The sequence below is a fragment of the Chenopodium album genome, chromosome 4 (genome assembly GCF_948465745.1).
Source record: "Chenopodium album chromosome 4, dcCheAlbu1.1, whole genome shotgun sequence".
NCBI lineage: Eukaryota > Viridiplantae > Streptophyta > Magnoliopsida > Caryophyllales > Amaranthaceae > Chenopodium > Chenopodium album.
Window position 1 is genome coordinate 361050 of NC_137837.1, and position 15479 is coordinate 376528.

General features: G+C 35.7%; 3 protein-coding genes across 3 annotated transcripts; all 3 read right to left on the bottom strand.

Annotated features, from left to right (window-relative positions):
• Nucleotides 1–128: 128 nt before the first annotated feature.
• Nucleotides 129–3084, bottom strand: LOC145628354 (protochlorophyllide-dependent translocon component 52, chloroplastic-like). Its single transcript, XM_081680640.1, has 7 exons — nucleotides 2361–3084; nucleotides 2081–2268; nucleotides 1770–1859; nucleotides 1433–1619; nucleotides 984–1184; nucleotides 689–879; nucleotides 129–594 (listed from the first exon to the last, which is right to left on the bottom strand). Exons 1-7 carry the CDS (start codon nucleotides 2916–2918, stop codon nucleotides 339–341), a joined length of 1671 nt encoding a protein of 556 aa, XP_081536766.1. The 5' UTR covers nucleotides 2919–3084; the 3' UTR covers nucleotides 129–338.
• Nucleotides 3085–3460: 376 nt separating this feature from the next.
• On the bottom strand, nucleotides 3461–6906 carry LOC145628355 (protochlorophyllide-dependent translocon component 52, chloroplastic-like). Its single transcript, XM_081680641.1, has 7 exons — nucleotides 6332–6906; nucleotides 6062–6249; nucleotides 5897–5987; nucleotides 5630–5806; nucleotides 4942–5133; nucleotides 4396–4583; nucleotides 3461–3935 (listed from the first exon to the last, which is right to left on the bottom strand). Exons 1-7 carry the CDS (start codon nucleotides 6848–6850, stop codon nucleotides 3680–3682), a joined length of 1611 nt encoding a protein of 536 aa, XP_081536767.1. The 5' UTR covers nucleotides 6851–6906; the 3' UTR covers nucleotides 3461–3679.
• A 318-nt stretch (nucleotides 6907–7224) lies between these two features.
• Nucleotides 7225–10253, bottom strand: LOC145626217 (G-type lectin S-receptor-like serine/threonine-protein kinase SD3-1). Its single transcript, XM_081678647.1, has one exon. It carries the CDS (start codon nucleotides 10124–10126, stop codon nucleotides 7634–7636), a length of 2493 nt encoding a protein of 830 aa, XP_081534773.1. The 5' UTR covers nucleotides 10127–10253; the 3' UTR covers nucleotides 7225–7633.
• Nucleotides 10254–15479: the final 5226 nt, after the last annotated feature.

Here is a 15479-nt window from a genome sequence, read left to right on the forward strand (position 1 = left end):
GAACACCAAACAGAAATGGTGTCCACACAATCCCAACTTCACATACTCACATGTGTAGAAGAGTAATTGAATGGTCCCATCAGCCCATGTCTTGTTTCAATTGTGTTCACACATTAAACTACTCTGTATTAACACTTACAAGCATAATAATACTAGTTTTCTTCTTTGTTTTTTTTTTTTCTCTTGCTACCCAATTTTATTTCTCTTAAAGACTGCTTTCAGTAATTAGTTAAATTTGGCAATCTTGTACAGCTACTTTTTAAACTTTATTATGTCAAATGATAGATTTAAATTGTTCATACAATAATTACTCCATACATATATTGTTACAAAGATGCTCATTCAACTGTATGGTTATAATCATGATAGCGAAAATTTTTGTAAATGAAAACAGACAACCATTTTGAAGTTGCAAAGCACAGGATGGCCATCAGGAACACACCACTCCGCTGAACCGTGGTCATCATACCCTGCTTGGTTAGTCCAACAACGCCAATTAGGCCAAATGCCATCACCTGCAGCGCTAACTCTGCTACATTCAACCCTTTATACGCAGCATTACAGCTCGAACAGTTCACCACATGAGTCCAATACCTGATACATTAATTACATTAGTACCATGTATTTGTTGCATTGACTGATTTATCCTGATCAACAGCAACCAAATAATGCATATATTTAAGTTTACCTGTCCATTAACTCTTCCCGTGGAGGAGTTGGGGGAAGAGCACCTCCATTGAATTTGGAACCCCAATCCACTTGACCTTCTGAATATTCATTGAACCACCTTCTAAACGCGACAACAAGAGCATCTGCCTTTGTTGGTACATAACAAACTTTATGCCAGTTAATTGGGCCAAGCTCCTTTGTTTTCCGTTCCTAAAAGATGAGAAAAAGAAAGTTTAGGAGAACCGACAGTAGTAAATCTGATAAACATTGTGCAGCTAGAAAGGCCACATCTAAGAAGTGGCAAAATTAAATACCTCTAAGTGAAGAAGATATAGATCAGAATCAAGAACCAAGTTTTCCTTGAGATGGAACACCCATCTAGGGATGATTTGATCCATCCAAACCTCGAAATTTCTTGGAAATGACCATATCAATCGGCTTTTGCCTGGACTGATGGGAACGCACAGAAATATCAGAATAGCTCTTTTCTGGGATGGTTCAGCCGGTGATGAGTCCTGACAACCAGTCACTTATTCATCATGTGTTTTAACATTCCAATGCAAAACTAAGCAAAATATCTGAGAGTAATGTCAATGCCATCTAACTCTTAACATTGGATAATTAAGTATACCAAAAGGCTTGTTCTCTAAATCTCCTCTGATCTAGCAATTTGTCTGTGTTTATTATTTAAAATGTAAAATGGAAAGAGTTTTTCATTACATTAGTGGCAAGCATAACGGGGGAAAACCTGAATTAAATTTACCTCATCAGCCACTACTACTGATGACAAAGGTCCATTGCCATTGTAAGGAGATGGATTTGGGTAAACATAATAAACGAAAGGTGCTAAGAACCTGCTCGTTCCACCCCAATCTAGCTTCGTTGAGAAACCATTGATGTCCAAGTGTTTCACTCCCATGTTAAGTGGTTTCCCACCTTCTTTATCAACATTGTTTTACGGAAAGGTACATATACAGTGTTAGGCAAGTATAATATGATGATAATTGCTAAAATAGTACTATAGTAAAATGCATTGCCTACAAATTGAAGAGAAAAAAGATTTTAATACTGAATAACAAGGAGGATATCTGAATACTTATCTGAGATCAGTAAGTGTCGCTTCCAGTATACCATAATGTGCGTAAGGAATATGAGCAGGGTCCATAAGATTTTCAATGAGAAATTCATACCTGCAAGTGAAATAAGTGGTCTATAATTTTTGAACAACTGAGTAAGAATGTAAGATAGCACTTGCACAGTTTAGTATTTGCCAGAAACTCATTGACGAGGAGAAGTTTTACTAGTTACAACACTGAGTTGTACACTTGTGCCTATAAGGCTTAGCAATAATTAACTCGATCTAAACACGTACTAATACTAAATGTGATCATGTCAAATTTGTTTATCATACCCATAGTTGATATCTCTGTTAGATATTAAATGGGAGTAAGAGGGATCATCAAGCTCGGGAAAAAAGGGAGGCCTTTTCTTCTGAAGAACGTCCTTAAATTCAGGATCAGAATTTGGCCAAAACCAAACAATGCCATTCTGCACCGTGCTTGGATATACAGCTACACACGCTTTTGTGAATGAATGCACCTACGTGCATATTTCACTTCAATTAGTAGTTGCATATTGAAATGATAAAAGAATTGGCATATATACACATTTTGTAGGGGGGAAAAAATTACCTGGGGGCCATCAGGAGGAGCTTGTGGTATAAGTTTGCAATGACCAGAGGCATCGAAACACCAGTCATGGTACACACACTGAAGCCTCCCAGACTGATCAATGCGGCCTTGAGATAGAGGAGCCAAGCGATGGGGACATAAATCATCAAAAACTTTCCACTCAGATTTAGTCCTATCCCACCAAACCACCACATCAAGACCCATCACCCTTTTACCATGAGGCTTCCTTTTATCCAAATCACATACAGGCATTACCGGACACCACTGATCGTACCATTTAAACTTGTCTCCTGATCTCATTGCAGCTTCATTTTCAAGCTCAAATTCCTGTTGATTTGGTGATTTAATGTTTTTCTCAGTGCTATAGACAGATACAGTCTTGGATCTCTTAGTGGTAATACTGAACTTGTTACTTATTCTGTTGTACTGACGATAAGGAAGCCGAGTAGAATCAGATGGCGTAAGCAACTGACAAGTACTCTTCCCACTCCTTGAAATATGGATTGGAGAAGCAGTAAAGTTTGGGATGCTGGTTGACAGCAGGCTGAGATGAGCCATGGCTTGATATTTTTACTTTTATTTTATAAAGAAAAAAAATGAGATGCAAAGATGAGATGCAAATCTCGCTTTCTTAAGCAGCGTGATCCTATAATGTGTATAACTGTATAAGGAAAGCAGGAATTCAAATTTTGATTGGACCAAAAAGTTTGATGGTACAACTTGTGGGTGGAATGAATCTAAGAGAAAATGTTTTAATAGCCTGGCCTGGGCCCATCACCTCAGTAGAAGACGTATTTCATGTAAGGAAATAAGAAGCATGTGTTCCTCAAGGCTATATAATAATTGATTTATTGATTCAACCAAATAAGCTTGGTGAAGATGGGCGTGTGACTCAAGGAAACAAGCTCAAGTAGAAAATCAGCAATTGTGATTGTTTTTAGTTTGTTGTACAGCATGAATATGACTGCATTCATCTTCATTAACATATGCATTCATCTAGTTTGATGTACTAATACTGATCACCAGTGATTGAAGATCAGAAGACATTATGATATTTGCTCCAGAATTCTCTATTGGAATGCGGTTCTGTGAAAGACAAATTAGAAAGAAAGAGCTCGAGAAGTAGAATAGTTCAGCACCTGATGTTCAAACTTATATAGCCGTAAGGCATTTCAACAACCATTTATGGGAGAGCTAAAGAGCTAAGTTAATAATATGTTAATCTCAATTCCCTCCACAAAGAATCTAATTACAAGCAACAGCTTACATTTTTTTTTTGAATAGAAGCAACAGCTTACATCAAATGGCCTGAGGGCTGCTCATCTCAGAGCGTGGTTGTAATCATGATAATGGAAATTCTTGTATATGAAATGAGACAACCATTTTGACACTGAAAAACATATCAATGCAGCCAATAACAGAGCACTTCTCTGAAAAGTGGTTAATGCTCCCTGCCTGGTTACTGCAGCAACCCCAATTAGAGCAACAGACATGATTTGAAGCGCAGTTTCAACAATATTGAGCCCCTTATATGCAGCACTACAGCTGGTGCAGTTCACCACATGAGTCCAGTACCTGAAACATTTTCAGCAACTATATCTATTAAACTGTTAAAGTCAGCCTTGGCACCTTGGATCGATTTTAGTAACTGCTAGCAAGATGACAAATATGAATTTGGCATGAGGCCCAATTCAACCACCGCGCGGGGGCTGGGGTGGGGGAGAGGAGAGGAGAGACTAACAAAAGGCAAATAAGGATTTTCAAGGCTGATATTTTTGCATACGTCAAGCATAAATCTGCCAGCACCAAAACTTTCAAGCTATGGTTCCGCAAGCAGGTGCTCATGCAATTATTCAAGGTATACAACACAGACAAGGTGAAATATGATAAGAGTAGATTATCCAAAGACCTCATAATTGTACTATTTTTTTCAAGATTTATAAGAAGCCAGGACCTAACTGAGAGGGGACAGGGCAAGTGTAACCAATAAAGATCATATGTTTAAGTGTTCAACACACTCGAAGCGACTACTCACCTATCCATAAGCTGCTCACGAGGAGGTGTTGGAGGGAGTGATCCATCAAATTTCAGTCTCCAATCAACTTGACCTCCAGAATACTTCTTCAGCCATTTTCTGAAGGCAATTACAAGAGCATCTGATTTGGTTGGAACAAAGCAGGCTTTTTGCCAATTGGTAGGTCCAATTTCCATTATCTTGTGCTCCTGCAGGAAATGAATCAGACAGCTGAAAAGATTTTCTAAGAGAGCATTCCTGGAAAGATTTCCTAAGAGAGCATTTCTGGAAAGATTTCCTAAGAGAGCACTACTTTGTGAAACATATTAATCCAGGAAAAGATTTTCTACAAGATTTATGCAGGTTACATACAAAACAGACTCAACTTTGTGAAACTGTAAGGTTAGATAAGAGAAAAGCACTGCAAAAATATTGATTCAGAGTATTCTTTTAAATTGCATGCCACAATGTTTATCTAGCAAATAAAGGCATTTCAACATGTCCGAGAAGCTCAACTTCATTTCAAGGATTTTCAACATATCATTTTGGCAAGGAAGAAAAAATTACCTCCACGTGCAAAAGATACAAGTCTGAATCCAGTATGAGATTTTGCCCTATATGAAACACCCATCTAGGCACAATCTGATCAATCCAGACTGCAAAGTTCCGAGGAAATGCCCATATGAATCGACTTTTTCCAGGACTAACAGGAATGCAGAAAAAAATCAAAAGAAATCTTCTCTGCTTCCCTTCTGACTTCTGGAGAATTGAAAATGGAAAAAATACACTTCAACAAAAAAACTCAGAAGACTAGAGTGAAGCATATAAATCCAACTGATATTCTGCAGTCAGTGGGGCTTAGGGAGATTTATATATAACTAGTTTAGGCCCTTTAGGGTTAAGGCAGGTCAAGAGGGTGATTCATACTGACACTATGAATTAGTCCGTGTAATGAATGACACATAAATAATCATATACAGTACACACACACATAGACAAAAAAAAAAAAAAAAAAAAAAGATAAAGACTGATATTCAAAATTAAGCTGTAATTTTATGTGTGGTGAAAGATGGCTTCAGGCTTTCAGCTTCCAGTTTTGCTACTTTTAACTGCTTATCCATAGCCCTAGCAATACCTACGTTAAGATCGTAATCTGTAGTACTATATGAAAATCCATTTCCTTGCAATTAAAGAAAAAAGAAACTTGTCAGCTGCAAAACTCTAACTAACAATCAGTGGTACAACAACTGATTACCATTTCAGGACTGGATGATGATTGGCCTTGATTTGTTGTTGAATTTGGAAGAACAAAAAAGACGCACGGTGGAATAAACTTGCTGATGCCCTTCTCTTGCTGAGCATGGAATCCAGCTTTGTTAAGTTCTAGAACATTGATGTCCAAAGGTCTCCCGCCTTCTCTATCTGCTTTGGGTGTGAAAATAAGGGTGGATGTAAATCCCTGAAGCTACATAGAGAGGTATAGAATATAGCTAAACGTATAAGTGATGCATAGATGTTCTTATCTGTTTTTGTCAGTTGGAATTCGCATTATTCCATAATGTGCATAAGGAACATGGGCAGGATCCATCAGGTTTTCAACCAAAACCTCATATCTGAAAAGGCAAATCAGCACCATTAATTTAAATGCTGTACGTGATGCAAATTGGCATAACGCAATTATGCATACCCGTAAGAAATATCCCTAGTTCCCATGGACTTGGCATATGATGGATCATCAAGTTCAGCAATATAAGGAGGCTGTTTCTTTGTAAGAATGTTTTTATAGTGTGGTTCACTATTTGGCCAAAACCAAAGAATATCATTTTGGACTGTACAAGGGTAAGATGCTACACATGCTTTCTTGGAAATGTGAACCTGCAAAATTATATGGCAATCAACAAGTTACTCGTACTAATAATAATAACTTATACGAGTAATTAAGTGTAAGAAAGTTAACCGGAGGGCCGTCGGAAGGAGCTTGAGGGATGAGGCTGCACTGACCATTAGCATTGAAACACCAACCATGATAAACACACTGCAATCTTCCCCATTGATCAATTCTGCCCTGAGACAAAGGAGCCAACCTATGTGGGCAGCAATCATCAAACACATTCCAGGTCTTGTGATTTGGGTCCCACCAAACTACCAAATCAAGACCAATCACTCTCTTTCCATGTGGGACCCTCTTATCAAGGTCACATACAGGGGCTACTGCATACCACTCTGAATACCAATCGAATTTACCATCATCTCTTTTCTCATCCTCAAACTCAACTGCCTTCTTGCCTTCTTCTTCTTCTTCAACTGCTGGTGTTGCTGAGATTGAACAAGGTGTGCCGCTGTAAAGCTTGAATCTTGATGATGAATCACTCAATTTCGGTAATGAAACCTTCAATTTTGATAATGATGTTGGGATTCCCAATTGGGTTTGCTGCTTCACCACTCCTGTGGTTACCAAATTAAGGGTACAAGCCATGGAGGAGAGAGAAACTGTAACCTTCAAATCCCAATTAAGTTTTCGACAAAATTAATTTTATTTAAATTAAAATCAAATTAATACGCACCTTCTTCAACTCTTGTTGCTTGTCTGCTTTCCCTCCACCCATTTTCAGTGTACACAGGCCACTCAATTACACGTTTCAAGGATATTTGTTTTTTTAAATACGGAGTAATTATTTTTAAATCCAACAAACTTCATTAGTAAATTGATTAAGGGCATGTTCTCGTTGACTGAACTGAACTTATTATAGTTGAACTGAACTGAAATGAAAATAATATGAGAACATGGCCTAAGTTTACTAATTTTTTTTTTAGATAAATAAAAAACAGTAAGATTAGTAAAATCAGTTAGTGAAATATTTTCAAAGTTTCTTATGACAAGTATTGTTTCAATCTGCTCTGCTAACTCCCTAATTGCAGAATGCTTACAATGCTTTAATTCAAAAAACATTATACGAAGTACATGGAGTGCCAGCCTCCAAGAAAAATACTGTACTAACTTAAGATGGAAAATACAACTTCATCTTCGCGGTTACACAAAATGGATCGCTTTACTAAATGACAATGTGCATCTATTCAAAATTCATTTCGCTTTACAGAAGATTGCATTGGTTAAACAATTAATTGTAACGATTGCTCGCTGAAGTTCAATCTTGTTACGGAGTAAAATTAGCATGATCAAACTCCAAGACACCAGACTTCCTTGACTAAAAAAGACTACAAAAAGTCAGAAGTCCTAGCCAAAATTCAGCTTCTTCAACTAAGGAAGTTCTTGAATTTCATTGTGCTCCTCCGCTTCAATCTGCTGCCCCGCTCTGAAGGCAAAAATTGAGGGAGGTCTATCTACAGAAAGTGTACCTTCCAACACCTTTACAACTTCACCAATTGAAGGTCGTAAAAATGGTTGAGTTTGCACACACCAAAGAGCTATTCTAACTACTCTTTCTACGCTCTCATACCCATCCCGTCCTTCCAGACCATGTGTTTCCACTATCTCGCTGATCAAACGGTTAACATCATCATTTAGTGGAGGATTCCTCTTGACCCTAGTAATTTGAAGCAACATATGTCCAAATTTGTATATATCCCTCTCAGATGCTGACTCTGACGAAGAGCCTGCTTCCTCCTGAAAAATGCCCTGAAGTCCAAAATCCATCAGCTTTGGCACCAAATTTTGATCCAGCATAACATTTTCCAGCTTCAAATTTCCATGAGCCACACAACTTTGACACTCCAAATGTAGATAGGCAAGACCCCGAGCCACACCAAGAGCAATGTTGAGCCTCTCCTGCAAATGTAGCTCATTTGTATTTCTCTCACTATCAAATAGCCACTTATCTAAAGAACCACATGGTACAAACTCATAGATAAGATATTTATACTTCTGATCACAACAGAAACCCTTTACAGCAACAAGATTCCGGTGATGAGTTCCACCCAATATAGATACTGCTGCTCGAAAATCCTTCTCTGATACAACAACATTAATTAGTGATTTTACAATAATGGGAGTTTGGTTGGGAAGTATGCCTTGGAATATAGAGGGGCCAAGTTGAGTTGCAAAGTCTGAAGTAAGCTCTTTTATTTCTTCGAATGATAACCTTACCAGAGCACTGTATTGGGGGTTCTTTTTAGCATCTTTGTCAAAGGGAATTCTTGTTAACACAGTATCTTTCCGTCTATGATAAACAAACCAAACAAGAATTTCCAATGTGAGAGTCACCAAAGCAGTAGCAAGCCCAATCAAACCAAGAGCAGTCACAAATTTACCAGCACTTGCATGAGCAATGATTCTTCCTGATGATAGTAAATTTGCTGTTCCTTCACCTTGAGGATTGGCATTTCGAGCTGAAACTGCCTGAGGAACCAAACAAACCTTCAAGAATGAGACAGCAGCTAAAGATGGATAATTGTACCCACTAATAAAGCTAGTTCTTTTAACAGTACAAAGGCCTGAACCGTCATTTTTGGAAGTTGCGGCTATGCAAGAAGTATCATTAGAGCAATACGCTTTGCAATTATCCTCGTTTAACATAACATCAAAGTCATGTGGAGGATAAAGACCATAAAGGGCAGTGTGTTTCAAAACCATCATGCTTGTGCGCATTTTACAGTTACTTAAATCCACCAACTTTTTGCAGCCAGAAATACTCAAGTCACTCCCTGTAGAGCCACTACCCCCATCTATGGTACCCTCATGTAAGCAATTACAAACAGGTCCAGTAGCATTGAAACCACACAAGCTATACAGTCCACAAGAGCCGAACACATCACATTGGTTTTCAACTGCTTGCCACCCCACCTTCCACTTCTTCAGCTCATCGAACCATGAGTATATCCTCAAGTTTCCATCAGAATCAATTCTAAGATGCCTCAGACTCACAGAAGAATCTTGGAAATCTTTGCTTGATATAGACCAAATGCTTTTGTTAGTAGCATCAAAGACTCCCAAAATACCATCAGAATCAAATCTTGCTGCTTTAGTACTAATAGGAGAGGGGGAGCTCAAAGCACCACCACTCTTCCAATAAGTCACATTGCTCTCCCACACCAAAGCAAGCTCACCAGAAGGGCGAATCACAAAATTGTAATAACTCGATATGGATTTTGTGGAAGGCGCTCTAAGAGATTGAGGGTAATGGAAAGATTGGCCAGGAAGTAGACTACTAGTAGGGCTATTAAAACTCTGCCAAACCACTTCATCCTGAGTGTTCAGCAAGACTAAATTACCATCATCCAAAAGACTGGCTTTTTGAACACCCAATTTGGAAGTATTGCTGCTCCAAAGAATTAAACCATTGGTATTCTCAAACAAAACCAACCTACCATCCTCAGAAAGCCTAAATGTAGAATTCTCAGATACCCTAAGACCCCCACCAACAGTCCAAACAGGCAAATTAGCTACTTTGTTGCCTAAATTATACCTAATTCCAACATAAACTCCGTCATTATTATCATCATTAATACTTGTCAAATATCCACCTTCTAAAAATCCAAATGCAAAAACTCCATTTTGAGAAACCCAAGTAGTAGTTTTATCAAACCCAGAAACCTCAAAACCTAGAGGTACTGAAGCCTTACCCACTTCCTCACAAACCCCAGAAATAGTAAAACTCAGCAAGATAAATACATCTACAAATAAAGCCACAGAAGCATATAATAAACTAATAAAGGACTGAAGTTTGGAGCTCTTACCTTGAAAATGCTTAACGGGTGTTCCATGGTTGAGCTGATTTACCCAGATTGCCAACATTTTGTTTAATTTACAGTGACAAGAAATTGAGGAAGGAAAAGAAGCAGTTTAATTTTGTCATTTCAAGTTTGAAATGGAATGAATGAATATCTGGGAAATGAGTTAGCAGAATAACAAACAAAGTTGACATCCTTTTGAGGTAGAAAATGAGAGCTTTTTGAAAACCTTTCTTTTATCTTTATTTTGTTACCAAGTGCTCTACTTTTTAAGGGATTGTCGCTCTCAAACACTATGATAATCATCTTAATTGATGTAGTAGTATTTTTTTAATTGCTGTAGTAAATAAAGTATTAAGACTAATTCTGTATGTTAAGACTAATTTAAAATCCACAAATGGGCCTGTATATCACGTGGAAATTGGATCTACATGGGCCTTGTTCCAGTTTGGGTTTTGTATGAGACAAACCAAAAACACACTACTCCCTCCGTTCCACAATGATGTTCTTGTTTTGAATCTTTGACTTTTTTAAGAAAGAGAGAATCTTCTAAATTTCTCTTAATCTATAAGAGCAAATATAGTCATGTGGGATCTAGTTTGATTCGTCTTGGTGAGTAGATTATTAATATCTAACTTTTATAATTTTTGTTAGTGTGATATTAAAGATATTTGCGGTCAATATGGGTAAAATTTTGCATCGATTTGCGAAACAGGAACATCATTATGAAACGAAGGGTGTATTACGGAGTAGTAATACTTGATCAAACCTACAAACTTCCAAAGCCAAATTTGTACACTTCCTGCAACTACCATTATTATTAATTAAAAGTAGACATGGCTTGGCAGAGAAATGATAATGTTATGTGCCTACTCTTTTACAACATGGTACGGTATACGTCGGCGATGCTTATAGCACTCCCGTGTTTGTTTTATTTTATTTAGATAATACTCAACATGATTATATACATAGTGAAAGATTTGTGAGTGAATATAAATTGATCGAAAATCAAATGGACATTGATTTATGGTAACAAATCATTAAACAAATATGTATGATCAAGACTAGTATATTGATAAGATACCTAATAATTTCATAACACATGATTTGAAATCTACTACTCAACCCAAAACAATCTTAAACGCAATGATCTACTTGCATTATGATTTATGACCTTTAATGTTGTCCCATGTTCAAAAGTTTGGACCCTATAGCCCTACCACATATCTGAGAAATGTGTTTATGCATTATTTTATTTTATCTTTTTTTCCATTTTATTTTATTTTTTTTATTGAGACTAGCTAATAATGCATGTGCAAATTTTTGTTTTCGAGTAGAAATAATTACTTTCTCTTGAAATAAAAATTCCTTGCCAAAAAAAAATGTACTATTGTCCAAAAAATATGCACATAATATCTAAATCGGGGAAAAAATTGCACATTAAGCTTTAAAAGTATAGATGCATATTCAATAGTTGAATACTAATTGTAGCGTGTATGAAAGTATGATGCATGTGTACACATGAGAAATACAGTCAGGAAACTTATTAGCTCCACAAGCTCTCAGTAACTAGTTAGTAGTTACAATGTTTTGGTTGGAAAACAATTTATTTGAAGTTACTCCAATATTTATGTTTACAAAGATTGTGGGCCTTTAGTAACTTTTATGGATCAGGGTTGCATGTGCTAATTACCATGACCACCTTTTCTATGTTTTTTGGGCCTTCGAGTTAAGCATAGCTTTTGTTTCCAATAGTAAAGAATGATTATTAGATGAAAGAACCCAAAAAAAAAAAAATCTTTAAAATCGATTCATTAATGTAATAAATATTCATATGAAATGTACAAAAGAACTGGATTTAACAAAGAAAATAGATAAAAGGTGTTCATAGTTGAAAAGAAAGAAGGAATATTTTTGGGACAACATTCTAACAATTTAATCCTGGTATTCCTTCCTCAAATCACTCTTGCTTTGATTTATAAACAGACTAGCTAGTCATTTAAACTTGAAAACTCTTATCAACACAAAAAAAAATTATACTATTTATGTTAAATTTATCTTATTAGGAGTTTTAGACTTATTAGGTTTCCTAATGTATTGTGTATATATATGTGTTTATTATCAATACAAAACTTAAGTCGTTTTCTCCACAATATTCTTGAGTTTAACATGGTATCAGGCCTCTCTAATTTCTAGAGAATTTTTTTTTCGATCTTGATTTGGAATATCGAGTTGACGTTAAACAAACAAATAAAATGAGCTGTACGTATAATTTTCCAAGATTTTGACGCATCTCAAGACAATTTCTAGTTAAAAAAAAAACGAATGAATTGATGTTGGTGAACAAACTTAGTTTGGCGCAGTGCAGGAACTACAAACACCTGGGAAAGAATCCTAAGTAAAGATTTACACATGAATCCTCGAAATATATACTGTATATTAAAGCCAAATGAATTCATAATATAAGTATTGAATTTAGTTGAATAAATGATTACTCCAAACACACAAAAATAAAAAAGTTGTACGTAGTGGGGAACAATAATCTTCACTTTCCCTCGATATCATATTTAAATTATTGATTACAGTAATAGTAATACATATGGAGGTGGAGTGGAGCTATACTAATACAATACATGAGCAAATAGAAAAAAGTATCCATGCCCTACCATTAATCAAAACAACCTTCTTGGTCAATTTCGAATTCATAAATATTTCTAATACTGGATTAATTGGAACTACTCTCTTTGTCTCATTTCAATTTACTTGTCTTATTTTGTGATTTAGATCAATTGAAATAAGTAAAATAATGACACAATACAAGAAGATTTCATGTCGTTAAAGGCTAGGAGATTAATGTTAACAACTATATATATTACTACCATACACTCTCATTTCTTACATGAACAATTAACGTACACCTACCGTGGTTAAAACATCAAGTTCATGACTTAATTTAGGTCCCTTATTGTTAAGATACAACTATCATAGTGCTATATATCTAAATTCTAAAGACTTATTAATGGTATAAAACTATACGATATATGGTACAAATCGATATATTGTATGCAATATGGAGTATTATTAATGTATTGTGATGATGACACAAGTAATGAAATCAAATAGTATTAAGAAAAATAAAGGTCAAAAGTATCCGACATAACAGCCAAAAATAATGTCACATTGTCACTACTCTGTAGTCTCTACTCAATCAGTTTGATGGCTGTGTAACAAATTAAAACTAGATATCCATGCCTGTTTTTGCAACAAGTATGGCTTCCTAGAAGCTAAGAATCATACTTTTCAACTTCATTTTTCAATTAGTGGAGGCGTCAAAATCAGTCCAGCCACTTATAGTATTAATTTACAGTATGTATAATTGTTTGGTACTAGTACGTATTATATATTTTGGTTCACTTGTCATCTTAGTACGTACTCGTATATTCTAATCATTATCAATAATCTAAGTAAAATAATTATATTGGTACATAATATAATAATATATGAAGAAAAATAAAAACAGAATCCTGGGCTCTCACTAAGTCAGTGAATCTTATCCTGTCTAATTAGTAAGCTAGTGACAACTATGTTTGCAATTGCAAGATCTGGAGACCATCACCCTTTGCCCATATTAAGATGCAGCTGAGTTTCTTAGCACTTTCTTTTTGTATCATCACTTACATACGTAATACTGCAATATGCTGATTCTATAATATCTTGCAGACTGCAATCCAGTAACATTCACCACTCACCAGGATTGGATATAAGTATTTGTTTTTCCAACCTACATACACGTACTACTATAGTGTCGGTGTGTATCTCCCCATCTATAGGATTAATAGTCGCGTTGATAGATAGCATAACCTAAAATAGATTGAAAATTGTAGGAAGTACTTTATGTAGATTTATATGATTGATATACCTAAATCCTCCAAGGGGTCTAATATAAATAACCGTCTAGCTAAGAGTACAAAATTATAACCACTCACATATGCATGTTTGGAACGAACAAGACATTCCATGCGTATCAATTGGCCTGGTGTTTTTTTTTACTATTATTTCACCAAAAACATGCATGCATAAAATCTACTACGTATCCCCCAAGTTTTAGCTGTTCCTTTTCTCTTTGACCAAGGCAAAGTTTTGGAAAATAATATTGACTTGATTATTTTGCAGAAATTTGTTTCATTGAATTGAATTAGCGCATAGACTTGGGGAATAAGTAAACCACTAAGATCCTGACTAATAATGCATGCAAGACTAGGAATCAAATTAGGTATAGATAAGCACAAATATGTGTTTCCTAAACACACCAAAAACTCTCTTAGACCAAGTCTTACGCGAGCCCTTAATATTAAAAGTCACTTGCTATTGAGATATTCCAGAGGAAAAGTGAATTAAAATTTCTCTCTTTTTCCATATACAATACTAGAAGGAAACTTCCTAAAACCATACACAACCAATTTGTGTTGCCTAAGCCCTAATTAAGTATCAAATCGATGTATTCGTTATCATAACAAATTTAATTATTGATCATGCTTACATACATAGGTGATAAAGAACAAAATCTGATGCAGAGCTGAGCACAAATTGACCCGATGATATGCATATATTAGTATGATTGATGGGAGTATATAATTTCAAAAGTAGTTGACGTTGATAATCTTTTAATTTAACATAAATTAAATGGCATCACCTAATTGACATAAATGCAACCACTTAAAAACATATTTGTTAAGTTGTTGTAATGCATGCATGCTTTAAGTTGAAAACAGAATAAAGATTCTGGTTTTCTGGTGTTTTTGCTTGTACTTGTTAGCGTACTCATGTCTGCAGACCTAAAAACAAGAATCATACATAATGTTGAGAGTAACATTCTCAAAATGCATGAATTGTAGCTCATCAGATAGATCTCTAGACTTTCACATGTCTACTTGTTGTGTATCTATCATTCAATGTGAACACTTCTTCCTTTGTCTTGCTCGTTACCATGTTCTGTCTCTGGACTTCCCTATGATTAGTACGTATTTCCTATAAACTACTCTTATTTATTATAATCAACTTGATTAACACAACCTTAATACTCAGGTTACAATAATTATGGGGTTTTCGAGTACTCGTTTTCTCTTTACCCCAAACATTCACCAACCACAAGGATTTGGTTGACTGGGTTAAATATATGATCTGATGAAATAATAAAATGTACAAATATATACAAATAAATCAAGTTGCATGACTGAAGAAAAGGCGGTAGACACAGAGTAGAAGGACCAAAATTATTCAGGCTTTAGCGACTAGTAGCTCTGGTAAAGTAAAGTAGTACATCGTATTTTGTATAACCAAACCAAACCCAGCATATTTATGAATTAACAATTCTCAAATAGACCAGGTCTATCCGCGTACCTCATATTAATTAGTTT